Source organism: Protopterus annectens, chromosome 1.part2 (assembly GCF_019279795.1).
Source record: "Protopterus annectens isolate FY-2018-M chromosome 1.part2, PAN1.0, whole genome shotgun sequence".
Lineage (NCBI taxonomy): Eukaryota > Metazoa > Chordata > Ceratodontiformes > Protopteridae > Protopterus > Protopterus annectens.
In genome coordinates, this window is record NC_056727.1 from 964,835,959 (window position 1) to 964,863,239 (window position 27,281).

The 27,281-nt window shown below is 42.4% G+C and overlaps 1 protein-coding gene across 2 annotated transcripts in view; it reads left to right on the forward strand.

Annotated features, from left to right (window-relative positions):
* The window catches only part of RNF19B (ring finger protein 19B), a 645,200-nt gene that overhangs the window by 494,808 nt on the left and 123,111 nt on the right, over positions 1 to 27,281 (forward strand). Inside the window, exons 2-3 of one of the 2 annotated variants that reach the window (XM_044059924.1) lie at positions 20,003 to 20,122; positions 20,351 to 20,929. In XM_044059924.1, coding sequence (XP_043915859.1) covers positions 20,364 to 20,929 — 566 coding nt within the window. In that variant the 5' untranslated portion in view covers positions 20,003 to 20,122; positions 20,351 to 20,363. Of the gene's footprint in view, positions 1 to 20,002; positions 20,930 to 27,281 lie in introns of both variants that reach the window. The other variant, XM_044059923.1, reaches the window with a different exon arrangement.

The window sequence follows — 27,281 nt, forward strand, 5'->3', positions numbered from 1 at the left end:
AGCCAGAATATATGTCAGGACATACATAGTCAGAGCTCATTACAGTATCTGCTAGAACAGGAGTGACTGTCAGGGCAGGAATGTGTCCTAATATCTGTCAGGACATACACAGTCAGAGCTCATTACAGCATCTGCTAGGACAGGAGTGACTGTCAGTGCAGGAATGTATCCTAATATATATCAGGACATACATAGTCAGAGCTCATTACAGTATCTGCTAGGACAGGAGTGACTGTCAGTGCAGGAATGTATCCTAATATATGTCAGGACATACATAGTCAGAGCACATTACAGTATCTGCTAGGACAGGAGTGACTGTCAGTGAAGGAATGTAACCTAATATATGTCAGGACATACATAGTCAGAGCTCATTAAAGTATGTGCTAGGACAGGAGTGACTGCCAGAGCAGGAATGTGTCCTAATATATGTCACGACATTCATAGTCAGAGCTCATTACAGTATCTGCTAGGACAAGAGTGACTGTCAGTGAAGGAATGTGTCCTAATATATGTCAGGACATACATAGTCAGACCCCATTACAGTATCTGCTAGGACAGGAGTGACTGTCAGTGCAGGAATGTATCCTAATATCTGTCAGGACATACATAGTTAGAGCTCATTATAGCATCTGCTAGGACAGGAGTGACTGTCAGTGCAGGAATGTATCCTAATATCTGTCAGGACATACATAGTCAGAGCTCATTACAGTATCTGCTAGGACAGGAGTGACTGTCAGTGCAGGATTGTGTCCTAATATATGTCAGGACATACATAGTCAGAGCTCATTACAGTATCTGCTAGGACAGGAGTGACTGTCAGTGCAGGAATGTATCCTAATATCTGTCAGGACATACATAGTCAGAGCTCATTACAGTACCTGCTAGGACAGGAGTGACTGTCAGTGCAGAAATGTATCCTAGTATCTCTCAGGACATACATAGTCAGCGCTCATTACAGTATCTGCTAGGACAGGAGTGACTGTCAGTGCAGGAATGTATCCTAATATCTGTCAGGACATACATAGTCAGAGCTTATTACAGTATCTGCTAGGACAGGAGTGACTGTCATTGCAGGAATGTATCCTAATATCTGTCAGGACATACATAGTCAGAGCTCATTACAGTATCTGCTTGGACAGGAGTGAATGTCAGTGCAGGAATGTATCCTAATATCTGTCAGGACATACATAGTCAGAGCTCATTACAGTATCTGCTAGGACAGGAGTGAATGTCAGTGCAAAAATGTATCCTAGTATCTGTCAGGACATACATAGTCAGAGCTCATTACAGTATCTGCTAGGACAGGAGTGACTGTCAGTGCAGGAATGTATCCTAATATCTGTCAGGACATACATAGTCAGAGCTCATTACAGTATCTGCTAGGACAGGAGTGACTGTCAGTGAAGGAATGTATCCTAATATATGTCAGGACATACATAGTCAGAGCTCATTACAGTATCTGCTAGGACAGGAGTGACTGTCAGTGCAGGAATGTATCCTAATATCTGTCAGGACATACATAGTCAGAGCTCATTAAAGTATCTGCTAGGACAGGAGTGACTGTCAGTGCAGGAATGTATCCTAATATCTGTCAGGACATACATAGTCAGAGCTCATTACAGTATCTGCTAGGACAGGAGTGACTGTCAGTGCAGGAATATGTCCTAATATATGTGAGGACATACATAGTCTGAGCTCATTACAGTATCTGCTAGGACAGGAGTGACTGTCAGTGCAGAAATGTACCCTAATATCTGTCAGGACATACATAGTCAGAGCTCATTACAGTATCTGCTAGGACAGGAGTGACTGTCAGTGCAGGAATGTATCCTAATATCTGTCAGGACATACATAGTCAGAGCTCATTACAGTATCTGCTAGGACAGGAGTGACTGTCAGTGCAGGAATGTGTCCTAATATCTGTCAGGACATACATAGTCAGAGCTCATTACATTATCTGCTAGGACAGGAGTGACTGTCAGTGCAGGAATATATCCTAATATCTGTCAGGACATACATAGTCAGAGCTCATTACAGTATCTTCTAGGACAGGAGTGACTGTCAGTGCAGGAATGTATCCTAATATCTGTCAGGACATACATAGTCAGAGCTCATTACAGTATCTGCTAGGACAGGAGTGACTGTCAGTGCAGGAATGTATCCTAATATCTGTCAGGACATACATAGTCAGAGCTCATTACAGTATCTGCTAGGACAGGAGTAACTGTCAGTGCAGGAATGTATCCTAATATAGTTAAATAGTTTTATAGTATAGTACTATGCTATCTGCCCTGGGGCATTTGTAAGCCTAGCCATAGTGATGTGGCTTTTGCCACCCCATGAAATGGTACAAAAATGTACAGAATAAATCTTGAATACTGTGCCTCTGTCTAGAAGTGACACAGTGAAGGTCCCCTTATATAATAGAATTAGTTTACTGTGCCCCTGTCTAGCAGTGACACAGATGTGACCCTGGGGTAAACTTACGATCTCCCATCCACTCATCAAGATTTCTCTTGAAGAGAGTCAGTGAGGGGCTCTGCCTAATACGAACTGGGATCCTGTTCCAAAGCATGGGAAGCCTCTGGGTTATGAATCTATCCCTCCAGCATGTCCTATTCATACTTGTGCCGAGGTTTAAGTCTTTAGCTCTTGTGGTCCTGATGGATTTGGATTTTTTGAGGTGGAGCATGTCCATCAGATCCTGATTGGACATGGCCTTGTACGTCAGGCAGAGATCACCTCTGAGCAGGCATTATGCTACTGAATAGAGCTGAAGTTTCTTTAGTCTGGCAGAGTAAGACATATGTTGGAGACCCTTGATCCTTTTTGTGAGGTACTTTTGTGGTCTCTCCAGCTGTTGCAAGTGCCGGGTGAGGTACATACCAAATGGGGCATTGTACTCAATCATGGGTCTGATGAGGGAGGAATATAGGGGTACAATGACATCCTTGGATCTGGATGTGAAACCTTTCATGATGAGGTGTGCAAGGTAGAATGTTTTTCTAACCACTTTGGCAATGTGGGTGTCAAATGAGAGGTCGCTGTCTACTTGGGTCCCTAGGTCTCTGATTAATTTTTCTGCACTCAGTGGGTTGCTGTCTATGTGATAATTTGTGGGTACTTTATTTTTTCTAAAAGGGATGACTATACATTTTTTGGCATTTAGTTTAAGGCCATGACTACGGCACCAGTTGTCCGTTTCAGTGAGACCTTTTTGTAGGATATGTGTATCTGCTGGTGTATCGACTATGGCGCCTAGTTTGCAGTCATCTGCGAACTTTCTCAGCCACAGCCCTCCCATGTTTGCTTTAACATCTGAGAAATAAATGCCGAACAAGAGGGGTCCCAGGACAGATCCCTGTGGGACACCACTTGTGACTGGCTTTGAGTCTGACATTGCTCCAGCGATTTTAACTTTATGGGTTCTGTACTTTAGCCAGTTTGCAACCCATCTAGTGACATAAGGGTTTACTGTTAAGCTGTTTAGCTTATCTATGATGCCTGAGTGGGGTATTGTGTCGAAGGCCTTAGCCAAGTCCAGGTATGCTGTATGGACTGCTTTGCCCTCATCAATGGCTCTAGTGACTGTTTCAAAAAAGTCAACCAGGTTTAAAAGGCAGGATCTGCCCTTTACAAAGCCGAACTGGGTGGGGTCAAGCGTCTGTAGGTCCCCTATGTCTCCGTTTATGAGTTCAATAATGATTCTTTCCATAGCTTTGCAGACCAGGCTAGTCAAGCTTATGGGGGTAGTTTCCAGGGTCTGTAGAGGCACCCCCCTTGTGGAGTGGGACCACTGTTGCTGTACGCCAATGTTCAGGTACATATCCCGAAGTAAGGCTAAGGTTAAATAGCATTTTTATGTGTGGGTTTAGCTCCTCTTGGAGTTCACGTAACACGCACCCCGGGATACCGTCAGGTCCCATTGATGCTGTGTTTTTTGCTTTGTTTATGGCGGTTCTCACTTGGACATCTGAGATGACAGGGAGATTACATTCAGCTGGGATAAGTATTTCTTCTTTTGGGGGTGAAGGAGGTGAGAAATTTGCACTGAACCTGTCAGCCAGAATATATGTCAGGACATACATAGTCAGAGCTCATTACATTATCTGCTAGGACAGGAGTGACTGTCAGTGCAGGAATGTATCCTAATATCTGTCAGGACATACATAGACAGAGCTCATTACATTATCTGCTAGGACAGGAGTGAATGTCAGTGCAGGAATGTGCCCTAATATCTGTCAGGACATACATAGTCAGAGCTCATTACAGTATCTGCTAGGACAGGAGTGACTGTCAATGCAAGAATGTATCCTAATATCTGCCAGGACATACATAGTCAGAGCTCATTACAGTATCTGCTAGGACAGGAGTGACTGTCAGTGCAGGAATGTGTCCTAATATCTGTCTGGACATACATAGTCAGAGCTCATTACATTATCTGCTAGGACAGGAGTGACTGTCAGTGCAGGAATATATCCTAATATCTGTCCGGACATACATAGTCAGAGCTCATTACAGTATCTTCTAGGACAGGAGTGACTGTCAGTGCAGGAATGTATCCTAATGTCTGTCAGGACATACATAGTCAGAGCTCATTACCGTATCTGCTAGGACAGGAGTGACTGTCAGTGCAGGAATGTGTCCTAATATCTGCCAGGACATACATAGTCAGAGCTCATTGCAGTATCTGCTAGGACAGGAATAACTGTCAGTGCAGGAATGTATCCTAATATAGTTTCATAGTTTTATAGTATAGTACTAGGCTATCTGCCCTGGGGCATTTGTAAGCCTAGCCATAGTGATGTGGCTTTTGCCACCCCATGAAATGGTACAAAATGTACAGAATAAATCTAGAATACTGTGCCCCTGTCTAGTAGTGACACAGTGAAGGTCCCCTTATATAATAGAATTAGTTTACAGTGCCCCTGTCTAGCAGTGACACAGATGTGACCCCTGGGGTAAATGTACAATCTCCCATCCACTCATCAAGATTTCTCTTGAAGAGAGTCAGTGAGGGGCTCTGCCTAATACGAACTGGGATCCTGTTCCAAAGCATTGGAAGCCTCTGGGTTATGAATCTATCCCTCCAGCATGTCCTATTCATACTTGTGCCGAGGTTTAAGTCTTTAGCTCTTGTGGTCCTGATGGATTTGGATTTTTTGAGGTGGAGCATGTCCATCAGATCCTGATTGGACATGGCCTTGTACGTCAGGCAGAGATCACCTCTGAGTAGGCATTATGCTACTGAAAAGAGCTGAAGTTTCTTTAGTCTGGCAGAGTAAGACATATGTTGGAGACCCTTGATCCTTTTTGTGAGGTACTTTTGTGGTCTCTCCAGCTGTTGCAAGTGCCGGGTGAGGTACATACCAAATGGGGCATTGTACTCAATCATGGGTCTGATGAGGGAGGAATATAGGGGTACAATGACATCCTTGGATCTGGATGTGAAACCCTTCATGATGAGGTGTGCAAGGTAGAATGTTTTTCTAACCACTTTGGCAACGTGGGTGTCAAATGAGAGGTCGCTGTCTACTTGGGTCCCTAGTTCTCTGATTACTTTTTCCGTACTCAGTGGGTTGCTGTCTATGTGATAGTTTGTGGGTACTTTATTTTTTCTAAAAGGGATGACTATGCATTTTTTGGCATTTAGTTTAAGGCCGTGACTACGGCACCAGTTGTCTGTTTCAGTGAGGCCTTTTTGTAGGATGTGTGTATCTGCTGGTGTATCGACTATGGCGCCTAGTTTGCAGTTATCTGCGAACTTTCTCAGCCACAGCCCTCCCATGTTTGCTTTAACATCTGAGAAATAAATGCCGAACAAGAGGGGTCCCAGGACAGATCCCTGTGGGACACCACTTGTGACTGGCTTTGAGTCTGACATTGCTCCAGCGATTTTAACTTTATAGGTTCTGTCCTTTAGCCAGTTTGCAACCCATCTAGTGACATAAGGGTTTACTGTTAAGCTGTTTAGCTTATCTATGATGCCTGAGTGGGGTATTGTGTCGAAGGCCTTAGCCAAGTCCAGGTATGCTGTATGGACTGCTTTGCCCTCATCAATGGCTCTAGTGACTGTTTCGAAAAAGTCAACCAGGTTTAAAAGGCAGGATCTACCCTTTACAAAGCCGGACTGGGTGGGGTCAAGCGTCTGTAGGTCCCCTATGTCTCCGTTTATGAGTTCAATAATGATTCTTTCCATAGCTTTGCAGACCAGGCTAGTCAAGCTTATGGGGCGGTAGTTTCCAGGGTCTGTAGAGGCACCCCCCTTGTGCAGTGGGACCACTGTTGCTGTACGCCAGTGTTCAGGTACATATCCCGAAGTAAGGCTAAGGTTAAATAGCATTTTTATGTGTGGGTTTAGCTCCTCTTGGAGTTCACGTAACACGCACCCCGGGATACCGTCAGGTCCCATTGATGCTGTGTTTTTTGCTTTGTTTATGGCGGTTCTCACTTGGACATCTGAGATGACAGGGAGATTACATTCAGCTGGGATAAGTATTTCTTCTTTTTGGGGGTGAAGGAGGCGAGAAATTTGCACTGAACCTGTCAGCCAGAATATATGTCAGGACATACATAGTCAGAGCGCATTACAGTATCTGCTAGAACAGGAGTGACTGTCAGGGCAGGAATGTGTCCTAATATCTGTCAGGACATACATAGTCAGAGCTCATTACAGCATCTGCTAGGACAGGAGTGACTGTCAGTGCAGGAATGTATCCTAATATATGTCAGGACATACATAGTCAGAGCACATTACAGTATCTGCTAGGACAGGAGTGACTGTCAGTGAAGGAATGTAACCTAATATATGTCAGGACATACATAGTCAGAGCTCATTTCAGTATGTGCTAGGACAGGAGTGACTGCCAGTGCAGGAATGTGGCCTAATATATGTCACGACATTCATAGTCAGATCTCATTACAGTATCTGCTAGGACAAGAGTGACTGTCAGTGCAGGAATGTGTCCTAATATATGTCAGGACATACATAGTCAGACCCCATTACAGTATCTGCTAGGACAGGAGTGACTGTCAGTGCAGGAATGTATCCTAATATCTGTCAGGACATACATAGTTAGAGCTCATTATAGCATCTGCTAGGACAGGAGTGACTGTCAGTGCAGGAATGTATCCTAATATCTGTCAGGACATACATAGTCAGAGCTCATTACAGTATCTGCTAGGACAGGAGTGACTGTCAGTGCAGGAATGTGTCGTAATATTTGTCAGGACATACATAGTCAGAGTTCATTACAGTATCTGCTAGGACAGGAGTTACTGTCAGTGCAGGAATGTATCCTAATATATGTCAGGACATACACAGTCAGAGCTCATTACAGTATCTGCTAGGACAGGAGTGACTGTCAGTGCAGGAATGTGTCTTAATATCTGTCAGGTCATACATAGTCAGAGCTCATTACAGTATCTGCTAGGACAGGAGTTACTGTCAGTGAAGGAATGTATCCTAATATCTGTCAGGACATACATAGTCAAAGCTCATTACAGTATCTGCCAGGAAAGGAGTGACTGTCAGTGCAGGAATGTGTCCTAATATCTGTCAGGACATACATAGTCAGAGCTCATTAGAGTATCTGCTAGGAAAGGAGTGACTGTCACTGCAGGAATGTGTCCTAATATCTGTCAGGACATACATAGTCAGAGCTCATTACAGTATCTGCTAGGACAGGAGTGACTGTCAGTGCAGGAATATATCCTAATATATGTCAGGACATACAAAGTCAGAGCTCATTGCAGTATCTGCTAGGACAGGAGTGACTGTCAGTGCAGGAATGTGTCCTTATATCTGTCAGGACATACATAGTCAGAGCCCATTACAGTATCTGCTAGGACAGGAGTGACTGTCAGTGCAGGAATGTATCCTAATATCTGTCAGGACATACATAGTCAGAGCTCATTACAGTATGTGCTATGACAGGAGTGACTGTCAATGAAGGAATGTATCCTAATATAAGTCAGGACATGCATAGTCAGAACTCATTACAGTATCTGCTTGGACAGGAGTGACTGTCAGTGCAGGAATGTGTCCTAATATCTGTCAGGACATACATAGTCAGTGCTCATTACAGTATCTGCTAGGACAGGAGTGAGTGTCAGTGCAGGAATGTGTCCTAATATCTGTCAGGACAAACATAGTCAGAGCTCATTACATGTATTTGCTAGGACAGGAGTGACTGTCAGTGCAGGAATATGTCCTAATATATGTCAGGACATACATAGTCAGAGCTCATTACAGTATATGCTAGGACAGGAGTGACTGTCAGTGAAGGAATGTATCCTAATATCAGTCATGACATACATAGTCAGAGCTCATTACAGTATCTGCTAGGACAGGAGTGACTGTCAGTGCAGGAATGTGTCCTAATATATGTCAGGACATACATAGTCAGAGCTCATTACAGTACCTACCAGGACAGGAGTGACTGTCAGTGAAGGAATATGTCCTAATATCTGTCAGGACATACATAGTCAGAGCTCATTAAAGCATCTGCTAGGACAGGAGTGACTGTCAGTTCAGGAATGTATCCTAATATCAGTCAGGACAAAAATAGTCAGAACTCATTACAGTATCTGCTAGGACAGGAGTGACTGTCAGTGCAGGAATATGTCCTAATATCTGTCAGGACATACATAGTCAGTGCTCATTACAGTATCTGCTAGGACAGGAGTGACTGTCAGTGCAGGATTGTGTCCTAATATATGTCAGGACATACATAGAGCTCATTACAGTATCTGATAGGACAGGAGTGACTGTCAGTGCAGGAATGTGTCATAATATATGTCAGGACATACATAGTCAGAGCTCATTACAGTATCTACTAGGACAGGAGTGACTGTCAGTGCAGGAATGTGTCATAATATATGGCAGGACATACATAGTCAGAGCTCATTACAATATCTGCTAGGACAGGAGTGACTCTCAGTGCAGGAATGTGTCCTAATATATCTCAGGACATACATAGTCAGAGTTCATTACCGTATCTGCTAGGAATGGAGTGACTCACAGTGCAGGAATGTATCCTAATATCTGTCAGGACATACATAGTCAGAGCTCATTACAGTATCTGCTAGGACAGGAATGACTATCAGTGAAGTAATGTATCCTAATATATGTCAGGACATACATAGTCAGAGCTCATTACAGTATCAGTTAGGACAGGAGTGACTGTCAGTGAAGGAATGTGTCCTAATATATGTCAGGACATACATAGTCAGAGCTCATTACAGTATCTGCTAGGACAGGAGTGACTGTCAGTGCAGGAATGTGTCCTAATATATGTCAGGACATACATAGTCAGAGCTCATTACAGTATCTGTAAGGACAGGAGTGACTGTCAGTGCAGGAATGCGTCCTAATATATGTCAGGACATACATAGTCAGAGCTCATGACAGTATCTGCTAGGACAGGAGTGACTGTCAGTAAAGGATTGTATCCTAATATCTGTCAGGACATACATAGTCAGAGCTCATTACAGTATCTGCTAGGGAAGGAGTGACTGTCAGTCAAGGAATGTGTCCTAATATATGTCAGGACATACATAGTCAGAGCTCATTTCAGTATCTTCTAGGACAGGAGTCACTGTCAGTGCAGGAATGTGTCCTAATATATGTCAGGACATACATAGTCAGAGCTCATTACAGTATCTGCTAGGACAGGAGTGACTGTCAGTGCAGGAATGTGCACTAATATATGTATGGACATACAGAGTCAGAGCTCACTACAGTATCTGCTAGGATAGGAGTGACTGTCAGTGCAGGAATGTGTCCTAATATCTGTCAGTGCATACATAGTCAGAGCTAATTACAATATCTGCTAGGACAGGACTGACTGTCAGTGCAGGAATGTATCCTAATATATGTCAGGATATACATAGTCTGAGATCATTACAGTATCTGCTAGGACAGGAGTGACTGTCAGTGCAGGAACGTACCCTAATATCTGTCAGGACATACATAGTCAGAGCTCATTACAGTATCTGCTACGACAGGAGTGACTGTCAATGCAGCAAGGTACCCTAATATCTGTCAGGACATACATAGTCAGAGCTCATTACAGTATCTGCTACGACAGGAGTGACTGTCAGTGCAGCAAGGTACCATAATATCTGTCAGGACATACATAGTCAGAGATCATTACAGTATCTGCTAAGACAGGAGTGACTGTCAGTGCAGGAAGGTGTCCTAATATCTGTCAGGACATACATAGTCAGAGATCATTACAGTATCTGCTAGGACAGGAGTGACTGACAGTGAAGGAATGTATCCTAATATATGTCAGGACATACATAGTCTGAGCTCATTACAGTATCTACTAGGACAGGAGTGACTGGCAGTGCAGGAATATGTCCTAGTATCTGTCAGGACATACATAGTCAGAGCTCATTACAGTATCTGCTAGGGCAGGAGTGCCTGTCAGTGCAGGAATGTGTCCTAATATCTATCAGGACATACAAAGTCAGAGCTCATTCCAGTATCTGCTAGGACAGGAGTGACTGTCAGTGCAGGAATGAGTCCTAATATCTGTCAGGACATACATAGTCAGAGCTCATTACAGTATCTGCTAGGACAGGAGTGACTGTCAGTGCAGGAATGTGTCCTAATATATGTCAGGACATACATAGTCAGAGCTCATTACAGTATCTGCTAGGGCAGGAGTGCCTGTCAGAGCTCATTACAGTATCTACTAGGACAGGAGTGACTGTCAGTGCAGGAATGTGTCATAATATATGGCAGGACATACATAGTCAGAGCTCATTACAGTATCTGCTAGGACAGGAGTGACTCTCAGTGCAGGAATGTGTCCTAATATATCTCAGGACATACATAGTCAGAGTTCATTACAGTATCTGCTAGGAATGGAGTGACTGACAGTGCAGGAATGTATCCTAATATCTTTCAGGACATACATAGTCAGAGCTCATTACAGTATCTGCTACGACAGGAGTGACTTTCAGTGCAGCAAGGTACCCTAATATCTGTCAGGACACACATAGTCAGAGATCATTACAGTATCTGCTAAGACAGGAGTGACTGTCAGTGCAGGAAGGTGTCCTAATATCTGTCAGGACATACATAGTCAGAGCTCATTACAGTATCTGCTAGGCAGGAGTGACTGTCACTGCAGGAATGTATCCTAATATCTGTCAGGACATACATAGTCAGAGCTTATTACAGTATCTGCTAGGACAGGAGTGACTGACAGTGAAGGAATGTATCCTAATATATGTCAGGACATACATAGTCAGAGCTCATTACAGTATCTACTAGGACAGGAGTGACTGGCAGTGCAGGAATATGTCCTAGTATCTGTCAGGACATACATAGTCAGAGCTCATTACAGTATCTGCTAGGGCAGGAGTGCCTGTCAGTGCAGGAATGTGTCCTAATATCTATCAGGACATACAAAGTCAGAGCTCATTCCAGTATCTGCTAGGACAGGAGTGACTGTCAGTGCAGGAATGTGTCCTAATATCTGTCAGGACATACATAGTCAGAGCTCATTACAGTATCTGCCAGAACAGGAGTGACTGTCAGTGCCGGAATGTGTCCTAATATATGTCAGGACATACATAGTCAGAGCTCATTACAGTATCTGCTAGGACAGGAGTGACTGTCAGTGCAGTAGTGTATCCTAATATCTGTCAGGACATACATAGTCAGAGCTCATTACAGTATCTGCTAAGACAGGTGTGACTGTCAGTGAAGGAATGTATCCTAATACATGTCAGAACATACATAGTCAGAGCTCATTACAGTATCTGGTATGACAGGAGTGACTGTCAGTGCAGGAATGTGTCCTAATATATATCAGGACATACATAGTCAGAGCTCATTACGGTATCTGCTAGGACAGGAGTGACTGTCAGTGAAGGAATGTATCTTAATATCTGTCAGGACATACATAGTCAGAGCTCATTACAGTATCTGCTACAACAGGAGTGACTGTCAGTCCAGGAATGTGTCCTAATATATGGCAGGACATACATAGTCAGAGCTCATTACAGTATCTGCTAGGACAGGAGTGACTGTCAGTGCAGGAATGTATCCTAATATCTGTCAGGACATACATAGTCAGAGCTCATTACAGTATCTGCTAGGACAGGAGTGAATGTCAGTGCAGGAAGGTGTCCTAATATATGTCAGGACATACATAGTCAGAGCTCATTACAGTATCTGCTAGGACAGAAGTGACTGTCAGTGCAGGAATGTATCCTAATATATGTCAGGACATTCATAGTCAGAGCTCATTACAGTATCTGCTAGGACAGGAGTGACTGTCAGTGAAGGAATGTGTCCTAATTTCTGTCAGGACATACATAGTCAGAGCTCATTACAGTATCTGCTAGGACAGGAGTGACTGTCATTGCAGGAATGTATTGTCAGGACATACATAGTCAGAGCTCATTACAGTATCTGCTAGGACAGGAGTGACTGTCAGTGCAGGATTGTGTCCTAATATATGTCAGGACATACATAGTCAGAGCTCATTACAGTATCTGCTAGGACAGAAGTGACTGTCAGTGCAGGAATGTATCCTAATATATGTCAGGACATTCATAGTCAGAGCTCATTACAGTATCTGCTAGGACAGGAGTGACTGTCAGTGAAGGAATGTGTCTTAATTTCTGTCAGGACATACATAGTCAGAGCTCATTACAGTATCTGCTAGGACAGGAGTGACTGTCATTGCAGGATTGTATCCTAATATATGTCGGGACATACATAGTCAGAGCTCATTACAGTATCTGCTAGGACAGGAGTGACTGTCCGTGCAGGAATGTGTCCTAATATCTATCAGGACATACATAGTCAGAGCTCATTCCAGTATCTGCTAGGACAGGAGTGACTGTCAGTGCAGGAATGTGTCCTAATATCTGTCAGGACATACATATTCAGAGCTCATTACAGTATCTGCTACGACAGGAGTGACTGTCAGTGAAGGAATGTATCTTAATATCTGTCAGGACATACATAGTCAGAGCTCATTACAGTATCTGCTAGGACAGGAGTGACTGTCAGTGCAGGAATGTATCTTAATATCTGTCAGGACATACATAGTCAGAGCTCATGACAGTATCTGCTAGGACAGGAGTGACTGTCAGTGCAGGAATGTATCCTAATATATGTCAGGACATACATAGTCAGAGCTCATTACAGTATCTGCTAGGACAGGAGTGACTGTCAGTGAAGGAATGTGTCCTAATATCTGTCAGGACATACATAGTCAGAGCTCATTACAGTATCTGCTATGACAGGAGTGACTGTCAGTGCAGGATTGCGTCCTAATATATGTCTGGACATACATAGTCAGAGCTCATTAAATTATCTGCTAGGACAGGAGTGACTGTCAGTGCAGGAATGTGTCCTAATATCTGTCAGGACATACATAGTCAGAGCTCATTACAGCATCTGCTAGGACAGGAGTGACTGTCAGTGCAGGAATGTGTCCTAATATCTGTCAGGACATACATAGTCAGAGCTCATTGCAGTATCTGCTAGGACAGGAGTGACTGTCAGTGAAGGAATGTATCCTAATATATGTCAGGACATACATAGTCAGAGCTCATTACAGTATCTGCTCGGACTGGAGTGACTGTCTGTGCAGGAATGTATCCTAATATATGTCAGGACATACTTAGTCAGAACTCATTACAGTATCTGCTAGGACAGGAGTGACTGTCAGTTCAGGAATGTGTCCTAATATATGTCAAGACATACATAGTCAGAGCTCATTACAGTATCCGCTAGGACAGGAGTGACTGTCAGTGCAGGAATGTGTCCTAATATATGTCAGGACATACATAGTCAGAGCTCATTACAGTATCTGCTAGGACAGGAGTGAGTGTCAGTGCAGGAATGTGTCCTTATATATGTCAGGACATACATAGTCAGAGCTCATTACAGTATCTGCTAGGATAGGAGTGACTGTCAGTGCAGGAATGTGTCCTAATATCTGTCAGGACATACATAGTCAGAGCTCATTACAGTATCTGCTAGGACAGGAGTGACTGTCAGTGCAGGAATGTGTCCTAATATCTGTCAGGACATACATAGTCAGAACTCATTACAGCATCTGCTAGGACAGGAGTGACTGTCAGTGCAGGAATATGTCCTAATATATGTCAGGACATACATAGTCAGAGCTCATTACAGTATCTGGTAGGACAGGAGTGACTGTCAGTGCAGGAATGTATCCTAATATATGTCAGGAAATACATAGTCAGAGCTCATTACAGTATCTGCTAGGACAGGAGTGACTGTCAGTGCAGGAATGTAACCTAATATATGTCAGGACATACATAGTCAGAGCTCATTACAGTATCTGCTAGGACAGGAGTGACTGTCAGTGCAGTAATGTAACCTAATATATCTCAGGACATACGTAGTCAGAGCTCATTACAGTATCTGCTAGGACAGGAGTGGCTGTCAGTGCAGGAATGTGTTCTAATATCTGTCAGGACATACATAGTCAGAGCTCATTACACTATCTGCTAGGACAGGAGTGACTGTCAGTGCAGGAATGTGTCCTAATATCTGTCAGGACATACATAGTCAGAGCTCATTACTGTATCTTCTAGGACAGGAGTGACTGTCAGTGCAGGAATGTATCCTAATAAATGTCAGGACATACATAGTCAGAGCTCATTACAGTATTTGCTAGGACAGGAGTGACTGTCAGTGCAGGAATGTATCCTAATAAATGTCGGGACATACATAGTCAGAGCTCATTACTGTATCTGCTAGGACAGGAGTAACTGTCGGTGCAGGAATGTATCCTAATATCTGTCAGGACATACATAGTCAGAGCTCATTAGAGTATCTCCTAGGACAGGAGTGACTGTCCGTGCAGGAATGTGTCCTAATATCTATCAGAACATACATAGTCAGAGCTCTGTCCAGTATCTGCTGGGACAGGAGTGACTGTCAGTGCAGGAATGTGTCCTAATATCTGTCAGGACATACATATTTAGAGCTCATTACAGTATCTGCTACGACAGGAGTGACTGTCAGTGAAGGAATGTATCTTAATATCTGCCAGGACATACATAGTCAGAGCTCATTACAGTATCTGCTAGGACAGGAGTGACTGTCAGTGCAGGAATGTATCTTAATATCTGTCAGGACATACATAGTCAGAGCTCATTACAGTATCTGCTAGGACAGGAGTGACTGTCAGTGCAGGAATGTGTCCTAATATATGGCAGGACATACATAGTCAGAGCTCATTACAGTATCTGCTAGGACAGGAGTGACTGTCTGTGCAGGAATGTATCCTAATATCTGTCAGGACATACATAGTCAGAGCTCATTACAGTATCTGCTAGGACAGGAGTGAATGTCAGTGCAGGAATGTGTCCTAATATATGTCAGGACATACATAGTCAGAGCTCATGACAGTATCTGCTAGGACAGGAGTGACTGTCAGTGCAGGAATGCATCCTAATATATGTCAGGACATACATAGTCAGAGCTCATTACAGTATCTGCTAGGACAGGAGTGACTGTCAGTGAAGGAATGTGTCCTAATATCTGTCAGGACATACATAGTCAGAGCTCATTACAGTATCTGCTATGACAGGATTGACTGTCAGTGCAGGATTGCGTTCTAATATATGTCTGGACATACATAGTCAGAGCTCATTAAATTATCTGCTAGGACAGGAGTGACTGTAAGTGCAGGAATGTGTCCTAATATCTGTCAGGACATACATAGTCAGAGCTCATTACAGCATCTGCTAGGACAGGAGTGACTGTCAGTGCAGGAATGTGTCCTAATATCTGTCAGGACATACATAGTCAGAGCTCATTGCAGTATCTGCTAGGACAGGAGTGACTGTCAATGAAGGAATGTATCCTAATATATGTCAGGACATACATAGTCAGAGCTCATTACAGTATCTGCTCGGACTGGAGTGACTGTCTGTGGAGGAATGTATCCTAATATATGTCAGGACATACTTAGTCAGAACTCATTACAGTATCTGCTAGGACAGGAGTGACTGTCAGTTCAGGAATGTGTCCTAATATATGTCAGGACATACATAGTCAGAGCTCATTACAGTATCTGCTAGGACAGGAGTGACTGTCAGTGCAGGAATGTGTCCTAATATATGTCAGGACATACATAGTCAGAGCTCATTACAGTATCTGCTAGGACAGGAGTGACTGTCAGTGAAAGAATGTATCCGAATATATGTCAGGACATGCATAGTCAGAGTTCATTACAGTATCTGCTAGGACAGGAGTGACTGTCAGTGCAGGAATGTATCCTAATATATGTCAGGACATACATAGTCTGAGCTCATTACAGTATCTGCTAGGACAGGAGTGACTGTCAGTGCAGGAATGTATCCTAATATATGTCAGGAAATACATAGTCAGAGCTCATTACAGTATCTGCTAGGACAGGAGTGACTGTCAGTGCAGGAATGTAACCTAATATATGTCAGGACATACATAGTCAGAGCTCATTACAGTATCTGCTAGGACAGGAGTGACTGTCAGTGCAGTAATGTAACCTAATATATGTCAGGACATACGTAGTCAGAGCTCATTACAGTATCTGCTAGGACAGGAGTGGCTGTCAGTGCAGGAATGTGTTCTAATATCTGTCAGGACATACATAGTCAGAGTTCATTACAGTATCTGCTAGGACAGGAGTGACTGTCAGTGCAGGAATGTGTCCTAATATCTGTCAGGACATACATAGTCAGAGCTCATTACTGTATCTTCTAGGACAGGAGTGACTGTCAGTGCAGGAATGTATCCTAATAAATGTCAGGACATACATAGTCAGAGCTCATTACAGTATTTGCTAGGACAGGAGTGACTGTCAGTGCAGGAATGTATCCTAATAAATGTCAGGACATACATAGTCAGAGCTCATTACTGTATCTGCTAGGACAGGAGTAACTGTCGGTGCAGGAATGTATCGTAATATCTGTCAGGACATACATAGTCAGAGCTCATTAGAGTATCTCCTAGGACAGGAGTGACTGTCAGTACAGGAATGTGTCCTGATATCTGTCAGGACATAATGGCTACAGAGCAGTTGTAATATTGTACTCTCTGCCTTTCTGAAGTAAAGTACACTTAAAGCCATTAGTAACACACATTTGTTACTCCCTGGTAAAAAATATTTTAATTGTCTTTTTGTTGCTATGACAGTTTGCTCTTGCTACGTGACTAATTACCACACACAAGTTGTTTGTTCATGGCTTACTTTTATTAAGACAAGCTCCCCGCCATATTTATGTCAGATTATTTATAACTGTTGGGCTTCAACTGTTTAGACTCTTGTGTAGTAACACTGTTGTACCATGATATTTCACTGTCTAAATCAAATGTTCTAGTTTCCCTAAAATATAGCTGTTCAGTGAGACCAGTCTACTCAGTATTTTAACAAACTGGCACATAACTAAATATTACAGTAAGCTACAGCAGCTACAAGGAATCCTACAGGTAGCTATTACTTACAGTGAAGGGAGTTTATCTATCTATTCGGGTGGTGTCATCCTTGGAAAGTTAATATCTGGTTTCAGTCTTTCAGATAATGTCTGCTTGGTACGCTTTCTGTGGGATTCTGATAGGTTTTATATAGCGCTTGGCTCTACAAAAAGAAGTCTGTAAGAACCATTTACGTTAATAAGGAATATGAGAACCCTACACATACTTCTGAAACAGGGGTTAACTTCAGTGCACCTTGACATCTTACACTGGTGTAGAATGCCAGTGTACAACATAACACTGGAGTTACCCAGTAAAGTCTATGAGCTGTTGTGGCATAGACACACTGAAGGCCAGCAATAGTACTGCAGACATTATATGGTGTGAAGTCCAAATGCGTGCAGCACCGGTTCTATCAAACAGGTGAAACTGTTCTGCAGTGTGCTAGGAAGCTGGGGGTGATGATTACCATGTGCAAGCACAGTACAGCTTTTTTTGGAAGCCATCCCCTTTGTACACTGGTTATGACTTGAATCTTACTTGTGCAGCTAATTCCGACTGTGATTTAACAGCACAGCTTCCACCACATGCCAGTAGTGTATTTGTGGCTGTTGTAAATGCATTATTACACCCAACATACTGGTGGCACTGTGGGAATGGCTGTCTTTGGAGACTCTCTGCAGTTACATGGCAGGCTCAGCTGTCATTAGTATATGCCATTAATAGGTCAGGAAATTCTGTTAAAGAGAAGTTACCAGTCACATTACCTGTTCCTAGGGTATCTTGTATTCCATAGACATCTGGCATTTGCATAGGGTTGGGAAGTCTATAAAGTATTCTGCCTCTGGCATAATGACACACTGGTGCAGAGTTAGGCTACAGGTTTGGGGCAGTGTTGCATGATGATGAAGGCATCTACAATGGTATCCTGATCGTTTCAGAATCTGTCAAAAAATCCAGACTTGGAGAACGAATGTATGATTAAAAACAAGCTTTTATTATAAATCATAGTAAGAGCTATTGCCTTGAAAGGACTTCTTCAGAATTGCCTGGATTTTCTCCATTTCATTTATTCCCTTTTGGCATCTGGCCTTTTGTCTGCTTGTTACCCTGCCAGTTGGATCACCTCTTATAGGAACTACCATTATGACTTCTGTGTGCATTATTACATTCTGTTACTGGCTTTCAGCCAATGGCTTGTTTATCAAGATTATTCCAACCATCCCTTTCTGAAAAATAATATTTATATGTGCTTCCCCTGAGCCATCCTCCTTCTGCCTTCAGATTCTCATCTTGTTTGCACATACTTTTTTAAATATGGCACCCCCTAAACTCTCCAGATTGCCATAAAGCTTCTATCAGATGCTACTTCTGCCTTTCCTCCTCAGCATATACTTTAAATAGTTTCTGATGTGGGCTACCTCCTTTTTGTTGTCTTCTTTTAAACAACTTCTGTTTTATTTTTGTCCTTACAATGATGAGGTCACCAGAACTGGGACTCACTTGTTGTTTACTCATAAAACTGACCTCTTGTTCGGTTTTGGTAATGCTTTTTTTATAAACATCCTAGTATTCTTTCAGCCGTCCTTGTTACTTCCATATACTACTTGTTTACCTTCAGGTCATTAGATACGAGCACACAAGATTCATGGTGGTTAAAGGTTAACTGCATTTGCAGGGACAGAGAGTCGGTCTATGCTAAAGAGATGTTATCAGCAAAACAACCATTTCTAGCATTTTAAAGGATTAATAAATGTTAAAGCTGTAGCACATGCTGAATTTATGCTCACACAAACAGCAAATAATATTTACGTAGGATATTATATGATAAACAAGGCTTCCATAGTGTAATGATATTCCATTTTCTATGTATAACACTTTGAACAGTTAACTTTAATGTGAAAATTAGCAGAACAAACTACAGATTAACTTCAGATAGATGTTTACAAAGGTTTCTCATTAAACTTCACTAGCATAGAAATAACTATGTTACACAGCTGCACTGAAATGGTGCCAAATTACAGTACAAAAATACAGTGCAAAGATGCTTTGCATACAGGTATTTGCAAGTAATAAGTAAAATACACTGTCATGTCAATTCAAAGTTTATAAATTAATTTATTTTATTCCACAATAACAAAAGGAAAAAAATCAATAATAATGTTTAAGACACATAAGTATCTCTTTTAAATGTGTCATAGCATTGTCTGCAGTTTGTAAATTCAAGGTGTAAATTACATTTCGAGGCACAGGTTTTAATTCTAAAATCACAGTGAAGTAAACAGGAGAAATAATAAAAAGTGCATTCTAATTAAGAATGCATTTGAAAGCTGAACACAATGTGTAAGAATGAAACTGGAAGAGAATAACGTAGATTGGAATTTATGTATTTAATCACTGCTTAAGGCCTTTAGGGCAACTGTGGAGCTTGTGCTTGCTTTCTTCTGAGCATGCCCAGTCAAAGAAGTGTGATGTCATAAGTCAAGCAGCTGCTTGTTTGCTTGCTGTAACTTCCTGTGTTTTGTATTCTTACAGAATGATATGAGAGAGCGAGAGGAAGGAGAAAAAGAAGAAGAAAAAGAAGCAGTTCAAGGAAGCTAAGCTAGTCAGCCAGGCAGAACTACACAACACTAAACGAACTCTGGATTTTCTCAAGTATGTACTTCCCAAAGATATAATGTTATTTGCTGCTGAGAACTTTTAAGCCGTAGCATTTGAAGTCTCCTGGGCCCATGGTAAAACTGATCTTTTGAACTCTTAGCTGTTGGATATTTTTGTTTCACTTTAACTCACATTTTGTCTAACCAGGAAAACTCCATTTCGGACTTTGGATACTAGCAAGGGCTTCATTTGATTTCTTTCTTTCTTTACTTTTTTTGAAAGAATCTCTGAGATAATGGGTTCAGAGCGAGAGTCTGAGTCACCACACTCGTCCATAAGTGCCACACCAAATCCAAAGTGCCCAGGCTCAGGAAAGAGAAGAAGGCGAATTCCATTTCAGAATGTTTTTACTAGCCGATCCCATTCCAAGAGGAAACAAGTGGCAATGCCAGTGGCAGGCACAGAAAACTTGCCTTCAGAGCCATCTGAGACTGAAAAGAGCCTTCCTGGGTCTGAGAGTCAAGCAACACTAACCCCTTCACCTTCTTCCCAGAAGGAGTTTTCATCAGAGTTCTTGGAGTGCCCACTGTGCTTTGTGCGGCAGCCTCAGGAGAATGTGCCAGAGATCATGACTTGCCACCACCGCTCTTGCCTGGACTGCTTGCGCCAATACTTGCGTATTGAAATCACAGAAAGCAGGGTGAATATTAGCTGTCCAGAGTGTTCAGAGAGGCTGAATCCACATGATATTCGGTTAATTCTTAATGATAGTGCACTAATGGAGAAATATGAGGAGTTTATGCTTAGGCGCTACTTAGCTTCTGATCCGGACTGTCGATGGTGTCCTGCTCCTGACTGTGGGTAAGTATTAAAACCATTATTTTTTTTTAATCTTTTGTTTTTTAACTGTGGCTATTAAAGGTGTAGAAAGACCACTAGCAAACTTAAGAAGTTTGGAGAAACAGTATACAGCATGTACTATTGCTACTGTGTTCTGACAGTACACAGTTTATTTCAGAAAAGATGTTCAAATGTTTGTAATTTATTCTGAACTGCTTAATATGTGATTAGCAAACTTCTGCTAAGTCTGATGTGATACTTGAGTGAATATTGCTTAAGAAGGACTGTTTAATGGATAGTTTTGAAACTGTAACTGTGTACTTGTTTGTAGAACAGAAGTAGGTCTAAACTACAAAACTTGGTCAGCTGGAATAATTTTGAATATTGATGTTAAATATCTGGAAATGTAATGTAAACAATTGCTCCTGTCTTGAGATTTAATTTAACAAAAAAAAAAAAAAGTTAGCTAGTGTAGCCAGGCAGACAAGCCGTCCTCCCCCTCTTCAAACAGAGCAGAAAAAGTGAGTCAGCAGTCCATGAAGCCAGATGATGCGTCATTGCCAGGACATTCCATTTCTGGTTTTCTGAACTCCGGAAGTGCTCACAGGCTATACAGAAGTGAGAAAATGAGAGCTTTAAGACCATGTACATTCAAGCAAGAGGGCTAGTATGGGATTAAAGCAATTTTTCAGCAGTAGAATGTAGCATATATTTGTATATCAACTGGGAAGTAGTGTGTGTGTGTATGTATTTCCTCTTAAGATACAGTAGGTACAGCATTTTTTTTTTTATTTTATTTTATTCTTTTTTGTAGGGGTTGCTTTTCTGCTTCAATAACTTGCTCAGTGTGATAGGAGACAAAATATGTGAATGGGGAGAGCAAGGGAGTCAAACCCAGGTCAGTAGCAAATCTTCCCGTCGCAGTTCATAGCCTTGATGTTCTGTATAAAGTTTCTTTTTGTAGGGTGAAACATGCTTGCAGCATTGTGGCTGGTACTTTGGCATCCGTAGCATTGCTCACCATTAAGTGCCTGGGTATTTCTGTCAGTAGTAGTAAGTGGCTGTTGCAGAACCAGTGTTCTTGATTACTAAGTCACCTTTTGGGCTAGATGAAACTTTATCAGTAGAATTGTGGGAGGGTGATTTATGGTATTAGTCTAAGCCCAGGAGATGGTAGCTGGTATTTTACCTGCATGAATAGGGTCTATATTACAGTGAACGCTGTTTAATCGACCCATTAAAGCTGAAATCCCTAAATCTCGAACACACAGAACAGAGATTTTTTTTTTCCCAGAGAAAAAAAAATCAAAACACAAAATAAAGTGTGGGGCTTTGCCACAAATACCCGTCCTACTTAAATATACCAACTCCGGGATCGCACTACAGTGAGAAAAAAATCGGTGTTCCGTGTGTTCGAGATTTAGAGATTTCGATTTTATTTTGTCGATTAAGCAGCGTTTGCTGAAATAATATAGACCCCATGAATACTGATTAGGACTCCAGAGTTTAGACGCTGATGGAGTCTCTTAACTTGAATAACTCAGACTCTATCAAAATTATGAATGTGCTGCTGGGTGTAACAGAATCAGCTGTGAACATTGCAATAATTACTTATAGTAATTACTAAATTAGATGTTAATGAACTTGTATCTTGACTGTATATATGGTACCTCACATTTAGACATTGTAAGACTAGGACTTAGTCTCTTGATCAGCCAAAGTGTCCCAGAATCTGTAGAAAGCCGTCTGTTGTGATTAACAGGCTGCAGTCATGAGACAGTGAATAGGTTTTTATTGATTAAAAGTTTTGCCTTTTCACAGGGCCATCATTTTGTAATGTTAATTCTGTCCCCATGTGCCTGCTGACCATTGGGGCCATAATAGAATCAACAGCATTTGCTAAATACCTGAGCTTAGCTTTTGAGCATCAGCCTACTGTTATCTTGCTAGGTTAGCAGTATGGACAGATCCTACGTCACTGTTGTTGTACATCTTCAGCTTAAGACAGGTTGAACAAAGTGAATCAGAAGCAGTTTCTGGCACTTCTGTGCACACCGTGTTATTGTGTTGACTACTTGCTAGGTATTCTAAAAGTGCAGAGTATTATGTAATTTATGTGTATGAAAAAGGTTTTCCATCTATACTCACTTTACGTACACTTGGTAAACAAAACAAAACTGGCTTTCTCACTGTAATCTGAAGTAATTATGCTTCAGGATGTATATGCAAATCAAAGATTTCAGACTTCAGTGCATTTGTATTAAGTCTGTGCTGCAGAACCTGCTAAATGAAATGGCTGATACTCTGTACAAACAAAATGCGTTCCTACTACAGTTGATTAACTCCGGCTGTTTAGTACTTTTCCATGTAATTTCTAACATTGCCAATATGGTTATTCTGCATTGCAAAGCTGTGAAGTCATTGGAACACATTGAAGAGAGGTGGCGTCCTGCATACGTCTGAACTCTGTATTGTACAGATGCTTGTGAATCACGTCTACTGAAAAAGAAAAAAAAAAAACGTGAATACAGAATCACATAGGTGAGCTTGTTAACTGAGAGGTGAAGCTCTGATAAATTCCTACACACACACGCACGTGTGTCAGGCAGAAGTGCTATCCAGTGGCTAGCAGACCATCATCCTGGGCCATGTGGCAGATTAATAGGTCTGTACCACAATGGGATGGTACTGAGGAGAAAAAGGTTACATACCCATTAAGAACTGCCTTATCTGAAAACCGTCATGGTCTTATGGTCTGACTCTATGTGAAGAGGTTTCCTTTGTTATGTACCTGTCAGGGTCAGAGAGTTATGGTCAAATTCTGTGGAACACTGTCATGTTACTTTCCTGACTTTCTGCTGTTAGCGTGACTTGTCTTGTGTTTTGCAGTTGCCAGCAGCAGTTACATATATGAAGAACACCAGCATGGAGGTTCAGACTGGGAAAGGGAGACATCATTCGTTTTCTAAAGTACTTGTCCAAGTAAGGCTCATGGTGTAACAAGATGAGTAGATAAGCCAGTCTTTTCTATCGCAGCAACAGTCTCATGATATTCTTGTGGGATCCCCAGCTATTCTTAGACAAACTGAAGGTCGTAGATCCCTCCAACATTTTGTAGCTCTGGTCCTGGATCATTGTCCTCATGGGGTGGATGTAGTACTTTGTAAGTGCCCAGAACGACTATATTTAGACATGGCAAGGCCCTAAACTATGAGAAGCCACTGAGACCCAGTTTGGCAAGTCTGAATAGAGAATAACATTGTATGGGGGCAGGGGAGGGTTTGTGCCATTAGATCTTTGAAAAATATATCAATGGTTGTATTCAGTTTCAAGACCTTCATTAGTGGGGAAATTTCATTTATGAAGGCTTTCTTATATGAACTTTTTACAGATGAAAAACAATTCTGAAGGATTGCTGTGGGCTCCTAAACTGTAGCTTGTTTAGCTTATGCCTAAATCCAGCCCTGGCACCCAGGGGGCATCCTTATGAGGTACTCAAACCATCTCATTTTACAGTTGTCAATACCAGTGAGAGGTGGCTCTATTCCAAGGTCTTCCTGGACTGCAGAGCTTATCCACATTGGTGGCAATACTGCAGGAGTTGTACCAGACCATGCTGAAGAGGCAAGAGCTGAATCGCTGGATAGTGCTGTTAAATATCCCAAGGGTATATTTTCTGTTTCCAATCTAGTTGTCCAGCTTGCGCTTAAAAAGGAGTAAAGAGGTACTATGCTTGATGTGGAGAGGGAGTTTGTTCCATAGATGGGGGAGTCTCTGGGACACAAATCTGTCCCGCCAACAAGTCTTGTTGAAGTCACAGACCAGGTTGAGGCCACGTGTGCAGGTTACTTGAGCTTGACTTGCGGATATACAGCAGTGCCATCAAGGTGCAGTCCATGATTGCCTTGTATGCCAAACAGAGGTCACCTCTGAAGAGCCTGTATGAAACTGACTAGAGGGATAAGATCACTTTTGAAGAGTCTGTATGAAACTGAGTAGAGGGATAGGCTAAAAGCCCTATCTGTGTATGGTAGATGTTTGAGGCCCTGGATTCTCCTGTTGAGGAACCTCTGGTCTCCAGCTGCTGCATGTGCTTTGTGAAGTACATGCCGTAAGGGGTGTTTTACTCAATAATGGGTCTTATAAGGGAAGAATACAGGGATGTTATGACCTCCTTGTCCCTGGATGAGATACTCTTACTTATGAGGTGGGCCATGTAGAAGGCTTTTCATACAACGGAAGCAATATGGTGGTGAAAAGTCAGGTTGTTATCAACCTGGGTGCCCAAATCCCTCACGACTGATCGAGTGCTGAGGACGTTGTTATTAATGTGATAATTTGTGGGGGACGTCACTCTTCCCAAAGGGGATGATGATGCATTTTTTGGTATTCAGCTTGAGGCCATGTTTCTGGCACCAGTCATTTGTCTGAGTGAGACCCTCTTGGAGGATGTCCACGTCATTAAGGGAATTGATGACAGCACCCTGCTTGCAGTCATCTGCAAATTTGTCAGCCATACCCCACTGTTTTTGGCTTGCACCTCAGAAAAGTATATCCCAAATAACAGAGGCCCCAAGACCAACTGTTTGAGGTGGCTTCCCCTATTTTGACTACATGGGTTCTGTCAGTAAGCCAGTTTGCTACCCATCTGCTAACATATGAATTGATGCCTAGTTAAGAGAGCTTATTTATTATGCTCGAGTGGAATAGTGTCAAAGGCTTTGGCCAGGTCATGGTAGGTAGTGTGCACTGTCTTCCCCTCACCCATGGCTTTGGTGACTGTCTCAAAGAAATCAACCAAATTTAGCAGACATGACCTCCCCTTGTCAAAGCCAGACTGTGCGGTATCAAGTGTTTGGAGAGTGCCAATGTCCTTGCTAATGAGGTCCATAATAATCCGTTCCATGGCCTTGCAGTTCAGGCTAGTTAAGCTGATGTGTCTGTAATTTCCCGGATCAGTGTATGCTCCACTTTTGTGTAAAGGGATGACTGGGGCTGTCCTCCACTCAGCTGGGATGAAGGCAATAATCAGGCATTGGTTGAATAGGGTGCCTAATGGTGCTGCAAATTCCTGCCCGAGTTCATATAGGATGCAGCCTGGGATGTCTGGTCCCATGGAGGCTGTATTTTTTGCCATTGAGAAAGAGTGATGACCTGTTCCCTAGATATAAGCGGAAGGGGACAGGTACTGGGGATGTCCTGATTTACTGATGGGGGAGGACAGAGGGGTAACATTTTCACTGAATATGTCAGCCAGCAAGTTTACTGTATCTACAGCATTTGTATATGTGGTGTCCTTGATCACCAGTTATGAACAGATCTGGGTGCTTCCTTTGAGGTTGTGGACATATGTGAAGAAGGCCTTTTGATTGTTTCTAGTAGATGTGGCCAATTTAGGCTTAAAGTTTGCTCTGGAGGATTTCACTAGTGCTCTTATTTGCTTGTTCAGGATAAGGAGACATTGCTTCCAATTGGGCACCTGCTCCTTCTTGGTCTTGGACAGCAATTTTTTCCTTTTGTTGTAGAGTTTATTTATTGCGGATGTCCACCAGACAGGTTTACTCTTCCTTTCGGAGGATGTTTTAGTCCTGCTGGGTATTTCTGATTCCATGCATCTATATAAATGCCTGTATAGTGCTTTGGTGTAGTTTTGGATATTGGTGCCAGTTCCTACACAAGGAGAGGGGGCTGTGAAGCTGTTTATACCATCCCTCAAGAGGCTGTAATCAGCTTTGGAGAAGTTTTTTATGTCTGATTCTAGCTAGAGGGGGGTTGGGGGCGATGCTGGCTTCGAAAGTGACCACTTTGTGGTCAGATCTTACCAGGGAGGATGATAATATAGGGATGCTGAAGTGGTTACTCATGTTGGTTAATACTAAGTCCAAGATATTATCACCTCTTCTGCGGATATCGACTAGCTGTTCCAACGCATTTGCATTGACAAAATCAGGGAATCTCTGAGCATTTGTGTTCTGGCATGAGTAGTTCTTCCAGTCTTTGTTTGGGAAGTTAAAGTAACCCAGGGTCAGGGTATAGGGTTGAATCTTGATAAATTCGAACAGGTCCAAATAGGTGGACTGGGCATCTTGAGTCAGATTCCGAGACCGGTAGCTCGCTATGATTTGAATAGGGGTCTTGTCAATGGCTAACTGCACCTGGAGTGTCTCCTGTGCATCATACTGTTTGACCAGCCTGGAGGTGTGTATGTCTTTAATGTATATTGAAACTCCACCTCCTTTGGCTTTACTGCCCAAAGTTTGGGGTCTGAATGTATGATAGGATGAGTAACCAGGTAAAGCTGGGGTGCTGTCCACAAATTTGAACCAGGTTTCTGTGACTGCACAGATGTCGTTATTTTCCAGGGTTAGGAATG